This window comes from Octodon degus, unplaced genomic scaffold, assembly GCF_000260255.1.
Source record: "Octodon degus isolate 3935 unplaced genomic scaffold, OctDeg1.0 scaffold00010, whole genome shotgun sequence".
In the NCBI taxonomy this organism is placed as follows: domain Eukaryota; kingdom Metazoa; phylum Chordata; class Mammalia; order Rodentia; family Octodontidae; genus Octodon; species Octodon degus.
In genome coordinates, this window is record NW_004524586.1 from 21,029,951 (window position 1) to 21,042,532 (window position 12,582).

The following is a 12,582-nucleotide window of genomic DNA, read 5'->3' on the forward strand; positions in this document are numbered from 1 at the left end:
AGGAGGAGGAGGAGGAGGAGGAGGAGGAAGAAGAAGAAAAGAAGAAGAAGAAGAAGAAGAAGAAGAAGAAGAAGAAGAAGAAGAAGAAGAAGAAGAAGAGGAAGAAGAGGAAGAAGAGGAAGAAGAGGAAGAAGAGGAAGAAGAGGAAGAAGAGGAAGAAGAGGAAGAGGAAAAAGAAGAAGAAGAAGAAGAAGAAGAAGAAGAAGAAGAAGAAGAAGAAGAAGAAGAAGAAGAAAGGGGGGAGGAGGAGGGGAGGGGGAAGGGAGAGGGAGGAGGGAGGAAAGAAAAGGGAAAGCCCATTTTCTGTCCTTGTTTTCTAGTCCCTGTCTCCAAAGGTAACTAACATTATATACTTTTGAAAACTTTTCTTTCAAAACCATCTCTGTCTATATAGGCACTTACATTATTTTACTTAGTTATTTATCTTTCGTTGTTTTTGTACTGGAGATTAAACCTGGGACCTTGCACTTGCCAGGCAGGTGCTTATGCTCCTGAGATATATCCCTAGCCTGGCATCAGGTATCTATTCAAACATAGATATAAGGGCCGGCCATAGCTCAGCAGATTAAAGCGCCTACAAGCAGGTGCAGGGCTGGGGGTTTGATCCCCAGGCCTGCCATGCTGTCCCAGCCCCTGGGGTGGGTTGAGACAGCAAGTGAGACTGGGGGTGGTGGCACGTGCCACCCCTGTAATCCCAGCTCTTGGGAGGCTGTATACAGGCGGGTCACTAGTCTGATCTAGTAGTGAGATCCTGAACACCCTGTAGACTCATCCCTAAAATACAAAAAAAAATCTATCTATCTATCTATCTATCTATCTATCTATCTATCTATCCATCTATCTATCTATTGTTTGTTTGAGACTGGGTCTTGCTGTGTAATTCACGCTGGCCTTGAACTCACTATGTAGCTCAGGCTGGCACTGAACTCACAGCATCTTCCTGTCTTGGCCTTCCTATTGCTTGGACTATGGTGTACACCACCATGCCCAGCATAATCTCTTTTAAATTAAGTTCATTGTTACACTTTAGGTATACCTTACGCTCACATTCATCATAGGGAATTTGTATCTGTATATAACTTGTTGCCTCTTTTCCCCATTTCCCTCCCCTCCCTTCAATCCCTCTCCTGTCCCTATTTTCAAAAGCTTTATCTCCAATTTTTTTCTCCTTTTCTCATTTCTTTTCCCTTCTCCCTCCCATGCCCTAGTTGCCCTTCTCATTTGAACATTTGTTCCTATTTCACAATATTATACATTTTGGTCCTTAGTTATACTTTTGGCTTCTCACACTAGAGAAACAATGCCGTATTCACATGTGTATCCAGTTTATTTAAGAGCAGGTCTCAAGGTACATCCATTTATTTAGTATGTCTCAAGTTTATCCTTCTGTGAATAAGTAGTACTCCACTGTATTAAACACACACACACACACACACACACACACACACACACATTTTTATCCATTCATTGGTTGACAGGTATTTGGGCTCTTTCCAAGATTTAGTTATTACAAACTGTGCTACTGTAAACAAGGGTTTGCATATATGCTATCATATGATCCTTTTAATTCTTCTGGGAAGATGCCAAGAAGGGGCACAGTAGGGCCACACCTCTAGTCTTGGGAGCTTTTTGAGAAATCTCCACACTGATTTCTACACTGGCTGCACCAGTTTATACTCTTTTTATTCGGAGACAGGGTCTTCAGGGCTTGAACTTGCAATTCTCTTGCCTTATCTTCCCAAATGCTGGGAATGTAAGTGTGTGTCACCATGCCCCATTTTTTGATGATCTTTCTATGCCAGCAAACACCATCTCAAAAAGGCCTATTAACAGCTGCACTGTCACACAGAACACAGTTCCTCCATCTTTACACCACGTCCACCTTGACCTCTGGGGAAGTAAATCTTGTGGAGTCACCCTGGATCATGGAGGACGTTCAGCAGCCTTGCTGGCTTTTATACAACTAGCTGCCAGCAACATACACCCCGTCCCCAAGGCAATGAGAAAAAAAATGGTACCAAGGGACTTCTGCTAAGAACTGGGGAGCCATGAGACGGAAGAGAGAGAGATTTGGCTGGGTGTGGTGGCACATGCCTGTAATCCTAACATGCAGGAGGCTGAGAAAGGAGGATCACTGTGAGTTTGAGGCCAGCCTGGGCTACACAGTGAGTTCAATGTCAGCCTAGAATTCGCAAGACCTTATCTCAAAAAACCAAAAGGATAGATTTTTAACTTTTAGCTAGCTTTTTATTTGCTGTTGTTGTCTTTTGAAATGGATACATACTACTTTTTCAAATAAATTTCATGCAAAATAAAACTCCACTCACAGAGTTGGAGGAAGCTATCTTCTAATCTGACACATACACACAACTTCACATTGCAGAGCCAAGTCAAGAGCAGAACACTAACAGGCAAAGGTAAGAAACTCACCCACCTGTGCTCTTCATCAGCATTTGGTCATCTGTCAGTGTCTGCAGTGGGGCAGAGGTCTGTGGAGCCGCTGCATGGGAAGATCTCAGGACATGAGGAACTTTCCAGGGACACAGGCACGTTGGCACATGTCTCCTTAGCTTTAGGTACAGCCCCGTTGGAAAGAGAACAGACAGCGTACAAAAGCAAGAAAGGTATTTTGATGTCAATTTCTCTGGGAATAACTCCCTCACTCATTCTTGCATTTGATATCACCAAAATAAGTGAGCTTAGTCTTGATGGTATCACCTTTATCCGGCAATGAGCTATTCTAAAGAAAACCAAATTCTTCAATCAGCTTAATAATCAAGGAAACAGAACCTTTTTAGATGGATGGAATTCGTTCTCAAAATACATTTCTCATTTCACTTACTTCTTGGATAGAGAAACTGAAAATACATGACCTACGACTAATGTCTACTACCGGCCACTCTCCAGAACATTCTTTCAGGAGAGCACCTATAGGGAGCAGAGATACCACCCTGCTCGGGGGCCTGGCACCTGTGCTCTTTGTGCTGTCATAGATAGTTTTATTTTTTAAGGATCTCCTAGAATGACACAGCACAGCATTAAACGTCAAAGACACAGGCCTTGGGGTCTTAAAGAACTCCAGGGTAGTAGGGCACACTTGTAATCCCAGCGCTTGGGAGGCTGAAGCGGGGGGACCATTGCAAGTTCAAGGCCAGCCTAGGCTACATAGTGACTTCAAGCCAGCCTGAACTACATGGTGAGACCTTGTTTCAAAACAAAACACAAAAGCAATGATCATTATTAGTATCATTGAAAGGTAAAAAGTAATATTGCAAAGTATTTTAGGGTTGAGATTAAGGCTCAGTAGTAGAGCACTTGCCTAGCATGTATGAAGTCCTGAGTTTTGTGCTCTGCACTGCAAAATAAAGAAAGAAAAAATTAGACTTATTCTACCCCTAATTATCTTATTAACATCTTTCTTTTGAAGCATAGTTAACTCTCTTCATTTATTTATTCCTGTGGAATGCACAGTGAAATTCAGCAATTTGTAGAAGTCATGTTACATGATGTGGAGCTAGGAGTAAACTGCCCTTGGTTTCAAATCCAGTGCTTCAGCATTAATGTTATGGGGAAAAAAAAAACCCTCTTTAGCCCAGAGGATCCTTTAATATCTAGCATTTAAATTGATGAACTTAATTCAGACATTCAGTAGTAGATATACCGTTGCTATTTCTACACCTGCACACTTTCTTATAAAATTTGCTATGTATTAAAATGCATTTTGGCTTTATGAAGAAATTTTACGTTTAGGTGTTTTTGGCTTTATATGGATTAATTTAAATATTCATCGCCTAACATTTGTTTAAAACTTATATAGGAGGCAGGGCCAGCCAAATAGCTCAGCAGATTAAAGCACCTGCAAGCATGTGCAGGGGCCGGGGTTCCATCCCTGGCCCATTTTTTCTTGTTAAATTTTTTTGTTATTGTTTTCAGAAATGGAAGACAGTGGATTTGGGGCAAAGTTCCACAAAGTCTTTGTTTCCTCATTGCAAGACACAGTGGAGCTGGGTGCAGTTGGCACATTCTGTGATCCTGGCACACAAGGTCAGGTCAGAGGATAGTGAGTTCAGGGCCAGCCTGGGCTACAAGAAAGTTCATGCTGTCCCAGAGTACAAAGTGAACCTGTGTCTCAAACAAACACCCACTTCCCCTGCCCCCACAGCCAACAAAGTTGGGAGAGAAAAATGTAAGACTCGGGAAGGGAGAAGCATGCGCTATAAGAGACAGACAGGAAGATGCAGAAAAATAGATAAGGGAGCACTGTGCAAGGACTCAAGATAGGAAGGTGCTAAGTAGTAGGAGGGAAATGGGTAGGAGGTGGTGTGAAGAAAGAAGAACCGAAAGAAGGAATGGGAGGAGGGAGAAGCGTGGGAGCAACTGCGTTCAGCGCTGCGGCTGGGGCCTTAGGTGGGCACTGTTCCTCAGTTCAAGTAGATCTTGGGATAAATGAAGGGAGAGAAAGAGAGAAACAATTTTTCCTGCTGACACAATAGTGAGCCCCTTAGTGTTTTTCTGCTTCTTCCCTCCCCTCCCCTCCCCCTCTCATGTCTATGTCTGTGTCTGCCTCTCTCTCTCCTCCCCTTCCCTCCCCCACCCCCAGCAGTACTGGGGAGTAAACCCATGGACTTCATACTGAGCTTCATCCCAGTCCTCCCTATGTTTTAGCACAGGGCCCTGCTACATTGCTCAGGCTGGCCTTAAACTTGCAATTCTCTTATTTCAGCTCCCAGAGTCACTAGATTATACATGTGTGCCACCAAGCCTGGTAAGGGTTCCTTAGTCTCAATTTTAGTACTGACAAAAGTACATGACTAGTCAACACATATCAATTATTTCAGATTCACAGACAAGATAACAGAGTCAAATTTACTTCTAAAAAGTATAAAATGGGACCTGGCAGATAGCTCAGTGGAATAAGTACCTGCCTGGCAAGTGTAGGGTTCTGAGTTCAATCCCTGGTACAGAAAAAAAAAAAAAAATTAAAATAAATAAATAAATAAAATAAAAAGTATAAAATGGGGGCTGGAGAGATACCTCAGTAGAATGAGCGCTTGTCCTGAGTTCAATCCCCAGTACCACAAAAAAAAAAAAAAAAAAAAAAAAGAAAGAAAAGAAATTTTTGAAACTGTCTTGTTGTTATTTCTCAATAAAATTAATTTTAAAAAAGTATAAAATAGAGGTCAGGGAGAGAGCTCAGCAGAATAAGTACTTGCTGGCAAGTGTAAGGTCCTGAGTTCAAAGACCGGTACTGGGGAAAAAAAGTATAAAATGGTATATGGTCATAGGGTGAGATTATTGAACATTTTCATCATGAAACAGCATATGCATATGCTAAGTGAATGAAATACATTCATAGTTAAGTAATAGTACCTCTCCTTTTTGGTGAGAAAAAAGTTTCCTTGTAATAAGATAGTCTTTAATAGAAGGTATTTCTTGCCTGGAACTGCATAGCCAAGATTTTGGTGTTGATTTTCTAATGTCCCTTCCCACTCAGTGTTGACCGCTGCCACTGCAGCATTGGTGTCCACTCCATCAAAATGATTTTCCACAGTTATAAGCCATTGTACCACATCATCACATTTTTTTGTACAGAGCAGCAATCGCTACTTGAATGGAATAATGGTTATTTATGCCTTGCCAGATACTTTCTGGAGTTTGAGCCTGATCTGCTTCCTATCCAGCTGACCAGAATTCTGTTGCACTTAGAAGTGCTAAAGGTCAACTCGGAGGCCTGTTAGACCCCCGTGGACAGAACAATGAAGTCCACGAACTTCAATGGGTATTGAATTGCATCTTTCTGTTACTTCTAACAGAATTGCAGCATTCTTTCAATAATATATGTGGACAACAAATTTTGATGGTATTAACAGTGTCTGTGACTCTGGCACTGAAAGAAATTGTGGCTAAAGCCAATATCTTGATAGTCTGTGCTCAGTACCATTTCAAAGCTGCTGTCTGATCTTATTAAAACGGCACACATTTGGGCTGGGGAGATAGCTCAGTAGAACAAGCACCTGGCCTGGCAAGTGCAAGATCAAGGTCCTGAGTTCAATCCTTGGTATACAAAAAAAAAAAAAAAAGAAAAGAAAAAAAGAAACACATATAACTACATGAAATTCAAAACTATTTTTGTAATTGTTTTATTATAATTTATTTCCTTTCTAATCCTATTTCTTTTATGCATTTTAAAAAACCTTTTGAGAAATGGTCTACCAACTTTATAGATTACTGTGTACCCTTCGCTCACGGCACAAAAATGTGACTCCCTGACTGTGGATTGCTCTGGTACACCTGCTGGTATAGCCGATGTGACTGTCATAAGCCCTTCACTAAGCTCCAACACAATGACATGTTGTTGCACAGACTCTGAAAAGGCTTCAAGCTTAGGTGTTCTCACAATACACGGAAGGCAATGATGACACATCCAAGGGATTATACTGACTTGCAGAGACCTTCCCAGAAAAAACTGCACAGGGAGCCTGTCAAGATGACACAACAGCTCTCACCCTAAATTCCTAGTCACTAGCTCTCCCATGATACTACACCTTGCCCCTTCTGTTACCCAGTTTATTGCCTGTGTGACCTAGTTTAATTTGCACTATCTTAATGTTCTCTATTTTTTTTTTTTTTAACTTTCTTCGAAGCTTTATTCCAGAGGGGCTTAGTCCTTGGCAGCTGCCTTCCTGATGGCGACCAGCGCACGTTGCTCAGCTCCTCACGCTTCCTCTTGGCATGAATGTGTGTCCCCACCTTTTTCTTGATGAACTTGAGGGCGTGTTTGTCCTTGGAGACCTTGAGTAGCTTCATGGAGTGGCGCTTGTGGGGGCAGAAGGCGCACACCTCCCAGATCATGTCCCACACGAAGTTGGTGTGTTTGGTGAGGTGTCCGCCACAGCGGCTGTGCCTCGATTTGCTCACATTCTTAGTCACCTCGTGGCCCTTGTTGAGGCCCACGGCCACGGAGAGCGAGGGCCACGTCTACTGTTCTTCAGTGGTTGCTGTGGCGGAAGTGTCCTAATGTTCTTTATCTTTGAGAAGAGCAGGATGTTTTGTAGTTCAGAAAGCAAGTCTGTCTCCCTTAAATTGCATTCAGGCTGGATGTAACACTCACACCCATAATCCCAGTGGCTCATGAGTTAATCGCAAGCTCTAGAAGTCTGCCCCATGACTGCATGAGGCTTTGGGGGGACAACTAGACACAAACCATAGCACCTGCCAATTGCTAATTTAGAAATTAGTTATCACAACATGAAAAAAAAGCTGCTTCCCTCTGAATTTGTGAGGACACTCCTTTCCCTGTCCCACACTAAGTTCAATCTTCTATTCCTGGAGCATATACTTCCCCGGAAGCTCTTTCAAGTGGAAACTTCCTTCTCTCACAGCTTACCATTCTAGGGGCAGAGAGGTAGGGGCCCTTAACTCTTCTCTCCTCAGCGATGCTTTAAGACCATTATACTCCATCTACTTATGGGAAGAAATGAGGGGAGGAAGGAGTAAGAATGGAGACACTTGACTTGCTCCACCACCACCACTGTTACTGGCTGTCTATTCCAAGTTGTCTCTTAGTACAACTGTCTCCTGAGGTCTATTTCAGATCATAGCTTCCTGTCCCTCAGAACAGCTAACAGTAGTGTCCTCTCCCAGCCTTCATCCTGGCACTTCTGCTCTGTGGGGAAATTTCCATTATTTGCTGAGTTTAGTTGATAATAAGTACCTTCACTGCTCAACACTTACCACAAGTTTATCAGAGTCCAGAGTCCAGGAACCTAAGTCATGCAATACTCTTACCCTGAACTCTTATCAGTGACTTTCTCCACTGCCACCTTTTGTTACAGGTCATCTATTCCAAGTTCTCTCTTAGTACTACTATCTCCCGAGGCCTCTATTTCAGATCACAGCTTCCTGTCTCTCCAGTACGACACTAAACCATACCACTACACTTGTTCTAGAATGTCACTAGCTTTTCCAGCCCCTTCGATACATGTGTTTTCTTTCTCTTCAACAGCCTTTCCTGCTTCCATTTCCCTTACCATCCCACTTAGGTCCCATGGTTCATTTTTCTTTAAAATACTCTAAACATTCTTACTCATATTTTCTCCTTTTTAAAACTTTTTATGTTGAGATGTAAGCCTTATGGAAGTTACAAAACTAACACAGTTTATTACCATGCAGCTTCCCTAAGTGTATCCCCTGTTGAATCACCAGTGTTGACTTTAAACAGAAAGAGCCTCATCCGGCCATAATTTCATGGCATCAGCGTTGGTGTGGTGCTCAAGACTGTCTGCATTTGAGTTTCTGTCCTCAGCCCTTTCTGGTGTTCCAGAATGATTACCTTAACTGCTATCCTCTCTCTCAAAAGGTCCACCCTTCCCTGCCAGTTAATGAACTCTCCTGCTAGAAAATAAATGGCAGCTACGGGAATTAACTCCGTGTTCACCACTCATAAATCATTCTCCATCTGTACCCACATTTTTCTACTTACAATGTAAACCACACCTAAGAAAGGCTACTTCTCTCCTCCATCCTTTCTTGGGTTCCCTCTTGCTCTCTCAGGATTCTCAGATGTCGCTTTCTCATAGTTTCCCCATTCCTCCCTCAAATGTCTCATCATCATCATCATCATCAAAAAAAAGTCTGCCATCATTTCTATTGCTATGCATGTTGATCTTGTGCCTCCCATTAGCTACCATCCTTTCTCTTCCTTTGCACAGCCAGATATTGCCAAAGTGTGGCCTTGCTTGCTGTCTTTACTGCACCATCCTTGTTCATTCCTCAACTATTCCGAGATTTCCCCCCATTGCCTACCACTAAGTAGGGTCTCTCATCAGTCAGATCACCAATATATGTTTCCCAGGCTTCCACTTACTTGCCCTCAACAGATTGCAGCCAGTGGAGTGTATCTTCCTCCTGCCAAGCTCTTGTCCTTGGTTACAAGGACCTGGCTCTGCCCTGCTTTCCTCCCATTCTTTCCAGCTCTAATGATTTCCTTTCTCTTCTTCTGCACATTCCCCTTCTCTACCAGACCCTTAAAGCTGAGAGGGGTTGTGAGGAAAAGGAGAAGAAATTCTACTGTGTGAGTTGAGTGTGTAAATATCATGTAATCACTTTGGACAATTTAGCAACAGTGAGCTAAAGATACATGCTATAGTTGGAATACCTCCCTCCCAAAATTCAGATGTTGAAGCCCGGTGTTGATGTGGTGGTGTGCACCTACAGTCCTAGCTACGCAAGAGGTTGATGTGGGAGGATTTCTTGAATCCTTGAGTTCTGGGTTGCTGTGCACTATGCTGATCAGGCATTTGTACTAAGTTCAGCATCAATATGGTGATCTCTTGGGAGCAGGGGACCACCAGGTGCCTTGCCTGAGGGGTGAACTGGCCCAGGTTGGAAATGGAGCAGGTCAAAGTTCAGGTTTCAAAGCTCCATGGTTAATGTGATGCTATTCAGCACAGAGCCATTTAAGGGTGTTGAGACCCAGGATGCTATAAAGGAGGCTCCATGCAGCATTCAGTTCATTGCCCTTGTGCATGTTGTCACGTGAGGACCTGAGGTCTTCAGCAAGAAAGCCCTAACCAGAAAATACAACATGCCAGTGCCTTGGCTTTGGACTTCTTAGCCTCCAAAACCAGGAGGAATAAACTTCTGTTCTTTATAAATTACCTAGTCTATGCACCACCATTACAGAAGTACAAAACAGACTTAACATGTCTATCGTAAGGCTTAGCAAATTCTACTTCAGCTCATATGCACGAGTTGATACATGCAAAGGTAAAATATAATCCAATTATTTATCAACAATGGAGTGCAGAAATTGTAATATATTGATTCGAGAATATTTCATAGCAATTAAACAGGGGTCTACATGTATAACTATGGATAATTCTTCAAGATACTGAGTGAAAAAGGAATTTGCAAAAGGTATTCAGAATGACAGCACTTAATGTGCTTTCCAAATAGTGTAGCATGTATGTATTTCTATGGCTGCATACAGATACAGTAAAAGTTTAAAGTGGAGGGACATATATTAGCTCGAGGTTTATGGCTGCCTCTGAGGAAAAAGGAGAAGTATGAGGGCTGGGGTTGCTACTATAATTTTGTTTAAAAGTCTGTAGCAAAAGTGGGTTGCATTTATAGAAGTGCCGGATACATTAGTTTTTCCACTGTCCTATATGTTAAAAATATTTAATAAACTTTAACTGTGAAAAGCTTTTTAATGTATGTATAATTTCCACAATTATATATGCTTTGGGATTTCAAAGTTAAGTTTACCTTTAAAACACTACAGGGACGTTTTGGACATACAGGATCCTCTATGTGTGTGTGTGTGTGTGTGTGTGTGTGTGTGTGTGTGTGTGTGTATTACTAAGCACTGAAACTAGGACCTTTGCACTGAGTTACATCTTCAGCCCTGTTTTAGAAAATGATTTTTCAATTCGAGACAGGGTATTACAAAGTCGCTAAATTCCCCAGGCTGGCCTCAGACTTGCAATCTTCCCACATCACCTTCCTAGAATCCCTGAATTACAGTTGTGTGCCACCATTCCTAGCTCATTTCATGAATTTCTTAAGGACCTGACTGCTGACCAGACTGACACATTGTGAAACCAAAGAGGCTGGCGTTCTAGGAACATCCACCTACAACACCATTAGTGTCTGCAAAAGAAATTTTGCTGGGGTTTAGATCAGGGTTTCTCAGGGAAATGCAGAAGCATACAGGCTTTTCATCCGGCTGTGGGCGAAGTGCAAGTCAGAGACAGCGTGTCCAGTGTCAACATGGCTCTAAAACAGGCTTATCTTCCCATACCCCAATGTAAATAACATCTGTAGCCAAAGTTGTCACTGGAACATGCCAGCTTCTTTGGTTTCACTACTTGTCATTCTGGTCAGCAGTCAAGTCCTTAAGAAATCCATCAAATAAGCTTTGTGTATTTTGCTATACATATACAGTAAGCAGGTGAGGACTGCTGCACAAATGGGAGACTAGGCAGCCAAGGACTGTTGCCAGGGTGCAGTGGCTGGGGCCCCAAGAGCTGCTGAGGAGATAGACTATAGCTAAGCAGCCAGACAAAGATGTCTAATCCAGTCCACAGTTCTGTGACTCTTCTTCGGGCCGCCTGAACCTCAAGTGAACCTGCCCATCAGAAATGCTGGCAAGACAATATATAAGCTGTGCCACACAAGAAAGGACAGGAAAAGAAAACATCTGAGCTATTAGTGTAAGCAGTACTTGTGTGTGCAACATGCAGTTTTCATGTCTGAAGACTGCCTTGGATGTGACAACTGAAGCAAAGATTTTTTGTAGAGTTCTACTGGTATTTTCAGTTTCTTTGAGTGTGTGCTGTGTCTCACTATGCAGCTCAGACTTGTAGTGATCCTCCTGTTTTCAGCTTCCCTAGTGCTGGGATTACAGGCATGTGCCATCATGCTTGGACTCCATTGCCGGCTCAGTGTGCCCAGGGGGCAGGTCTGGTCCAGCATGTTGTGCCAGGGATCGAACCCTGGCCCCTGCACTTGATTGAGCAAATGCTTAGTCTGCTGAGCTATCTCACCAGCCCTCTACTAGTATTTTCATTGTAGTTTATAAGGGTTTTTATTTCTGATGTTTGTAAGCAAGTAAACAGCTGATCTCAAAATGCTGACATCTATCCTAAGCATGCATCACACATGTCATATTTCAACTTGTGGCTATTTTCCTAAGTGCACATTGCACAACGTGGTAGGAAGCTCCTGGTAAAACAGGAGGAAAGGTGACAAGAATGGTCTGACACATCAGAAAGAAAAGCTGAGCACATGTGCTGCCAGTGTGAGATGTGTGCATGTGTGAACACTGCCATGTAGCTGTCATGTGTGAACAATGCCATGGTGTGACAGGTGAAGCAAGCATTCTTTTTGCTTGTGTTTAGACTTTTGTTGTGTTCACACTGCAGCTCATAAAGATTTTCATTGTGGATGTTATCTCTTAGGCTTTGTAAGTAAGCACACAGTTGATGTTTATTCGAGATACCCAATATATATTAAGAGGGCTGGAAAGGTAGCCTGCCTAGCAAGTATAAGGACCTGGCTTTGATCCCTGGTACCACATGCCATGCCAGTCCCAGAACCCAGGTGCACCATGCCAGCCATAGAAACCAGGCATGGTGGTACACACCTATAACCCCAGCGGTGGGGAGGCTGCGACAGAAGGATCACTATGAGTCCAAGCTGCATAGGGAGACCCTGTGCCAAATAAATATGGAATAAGGGTTTGTTTGTTTGTTTTCTCTCTGAATGCCCTCAGGCGTGCTTTGGCTGGCTGGAGTGCTGTGGGAATCGAACTACAGCAACCTGAGGCTGACAGCTTTGTGGAAGCAGCCACTTAAAGAACTGAGCTATGGCCAGGCCCCTGCCAAATAAATAAATAAATGATTAAAAACAAATTAAGCCTAGTGAGATAGCTCAGTGGACTAAACACTTGCTTACACAAGTGCAGGAATCAGGTTCCATCCCTGGTACCACATGCTGCGTTGGCCACCAAGATTGGACAAGGTAGTGCATGCCTATAATCCCAGTGCTGGGGAGGCTGAAAACAGGAGGATCACTATG

The 12,582-nt window shown here is 42.9% G+C and overlaps 1 protein-coding gene across 1 annotated transcript in view; it reads right to left on the reverse strand.

Annotated features, from left to right (window-relative positions):
• The window catches only part of Acadsb (acyl-CoA dehydrogenase short/branched chain), a 50,104-nt gene that overhangs the window by 24,853 nt on the left and 12,669 nt on the right, over positions 1-12,582 (reverse strand). The window contains exon 2 of the mRNA XM_004625742.2: positions 2,435-2,570. Within this exon, the coding sequence (XP_004625799.1) occupies positions 2,435-2,570 (136 nt within the window). The remainder of the gene's footprint in view (positions 1-2,434; positions 2,571-12,582) is intronic.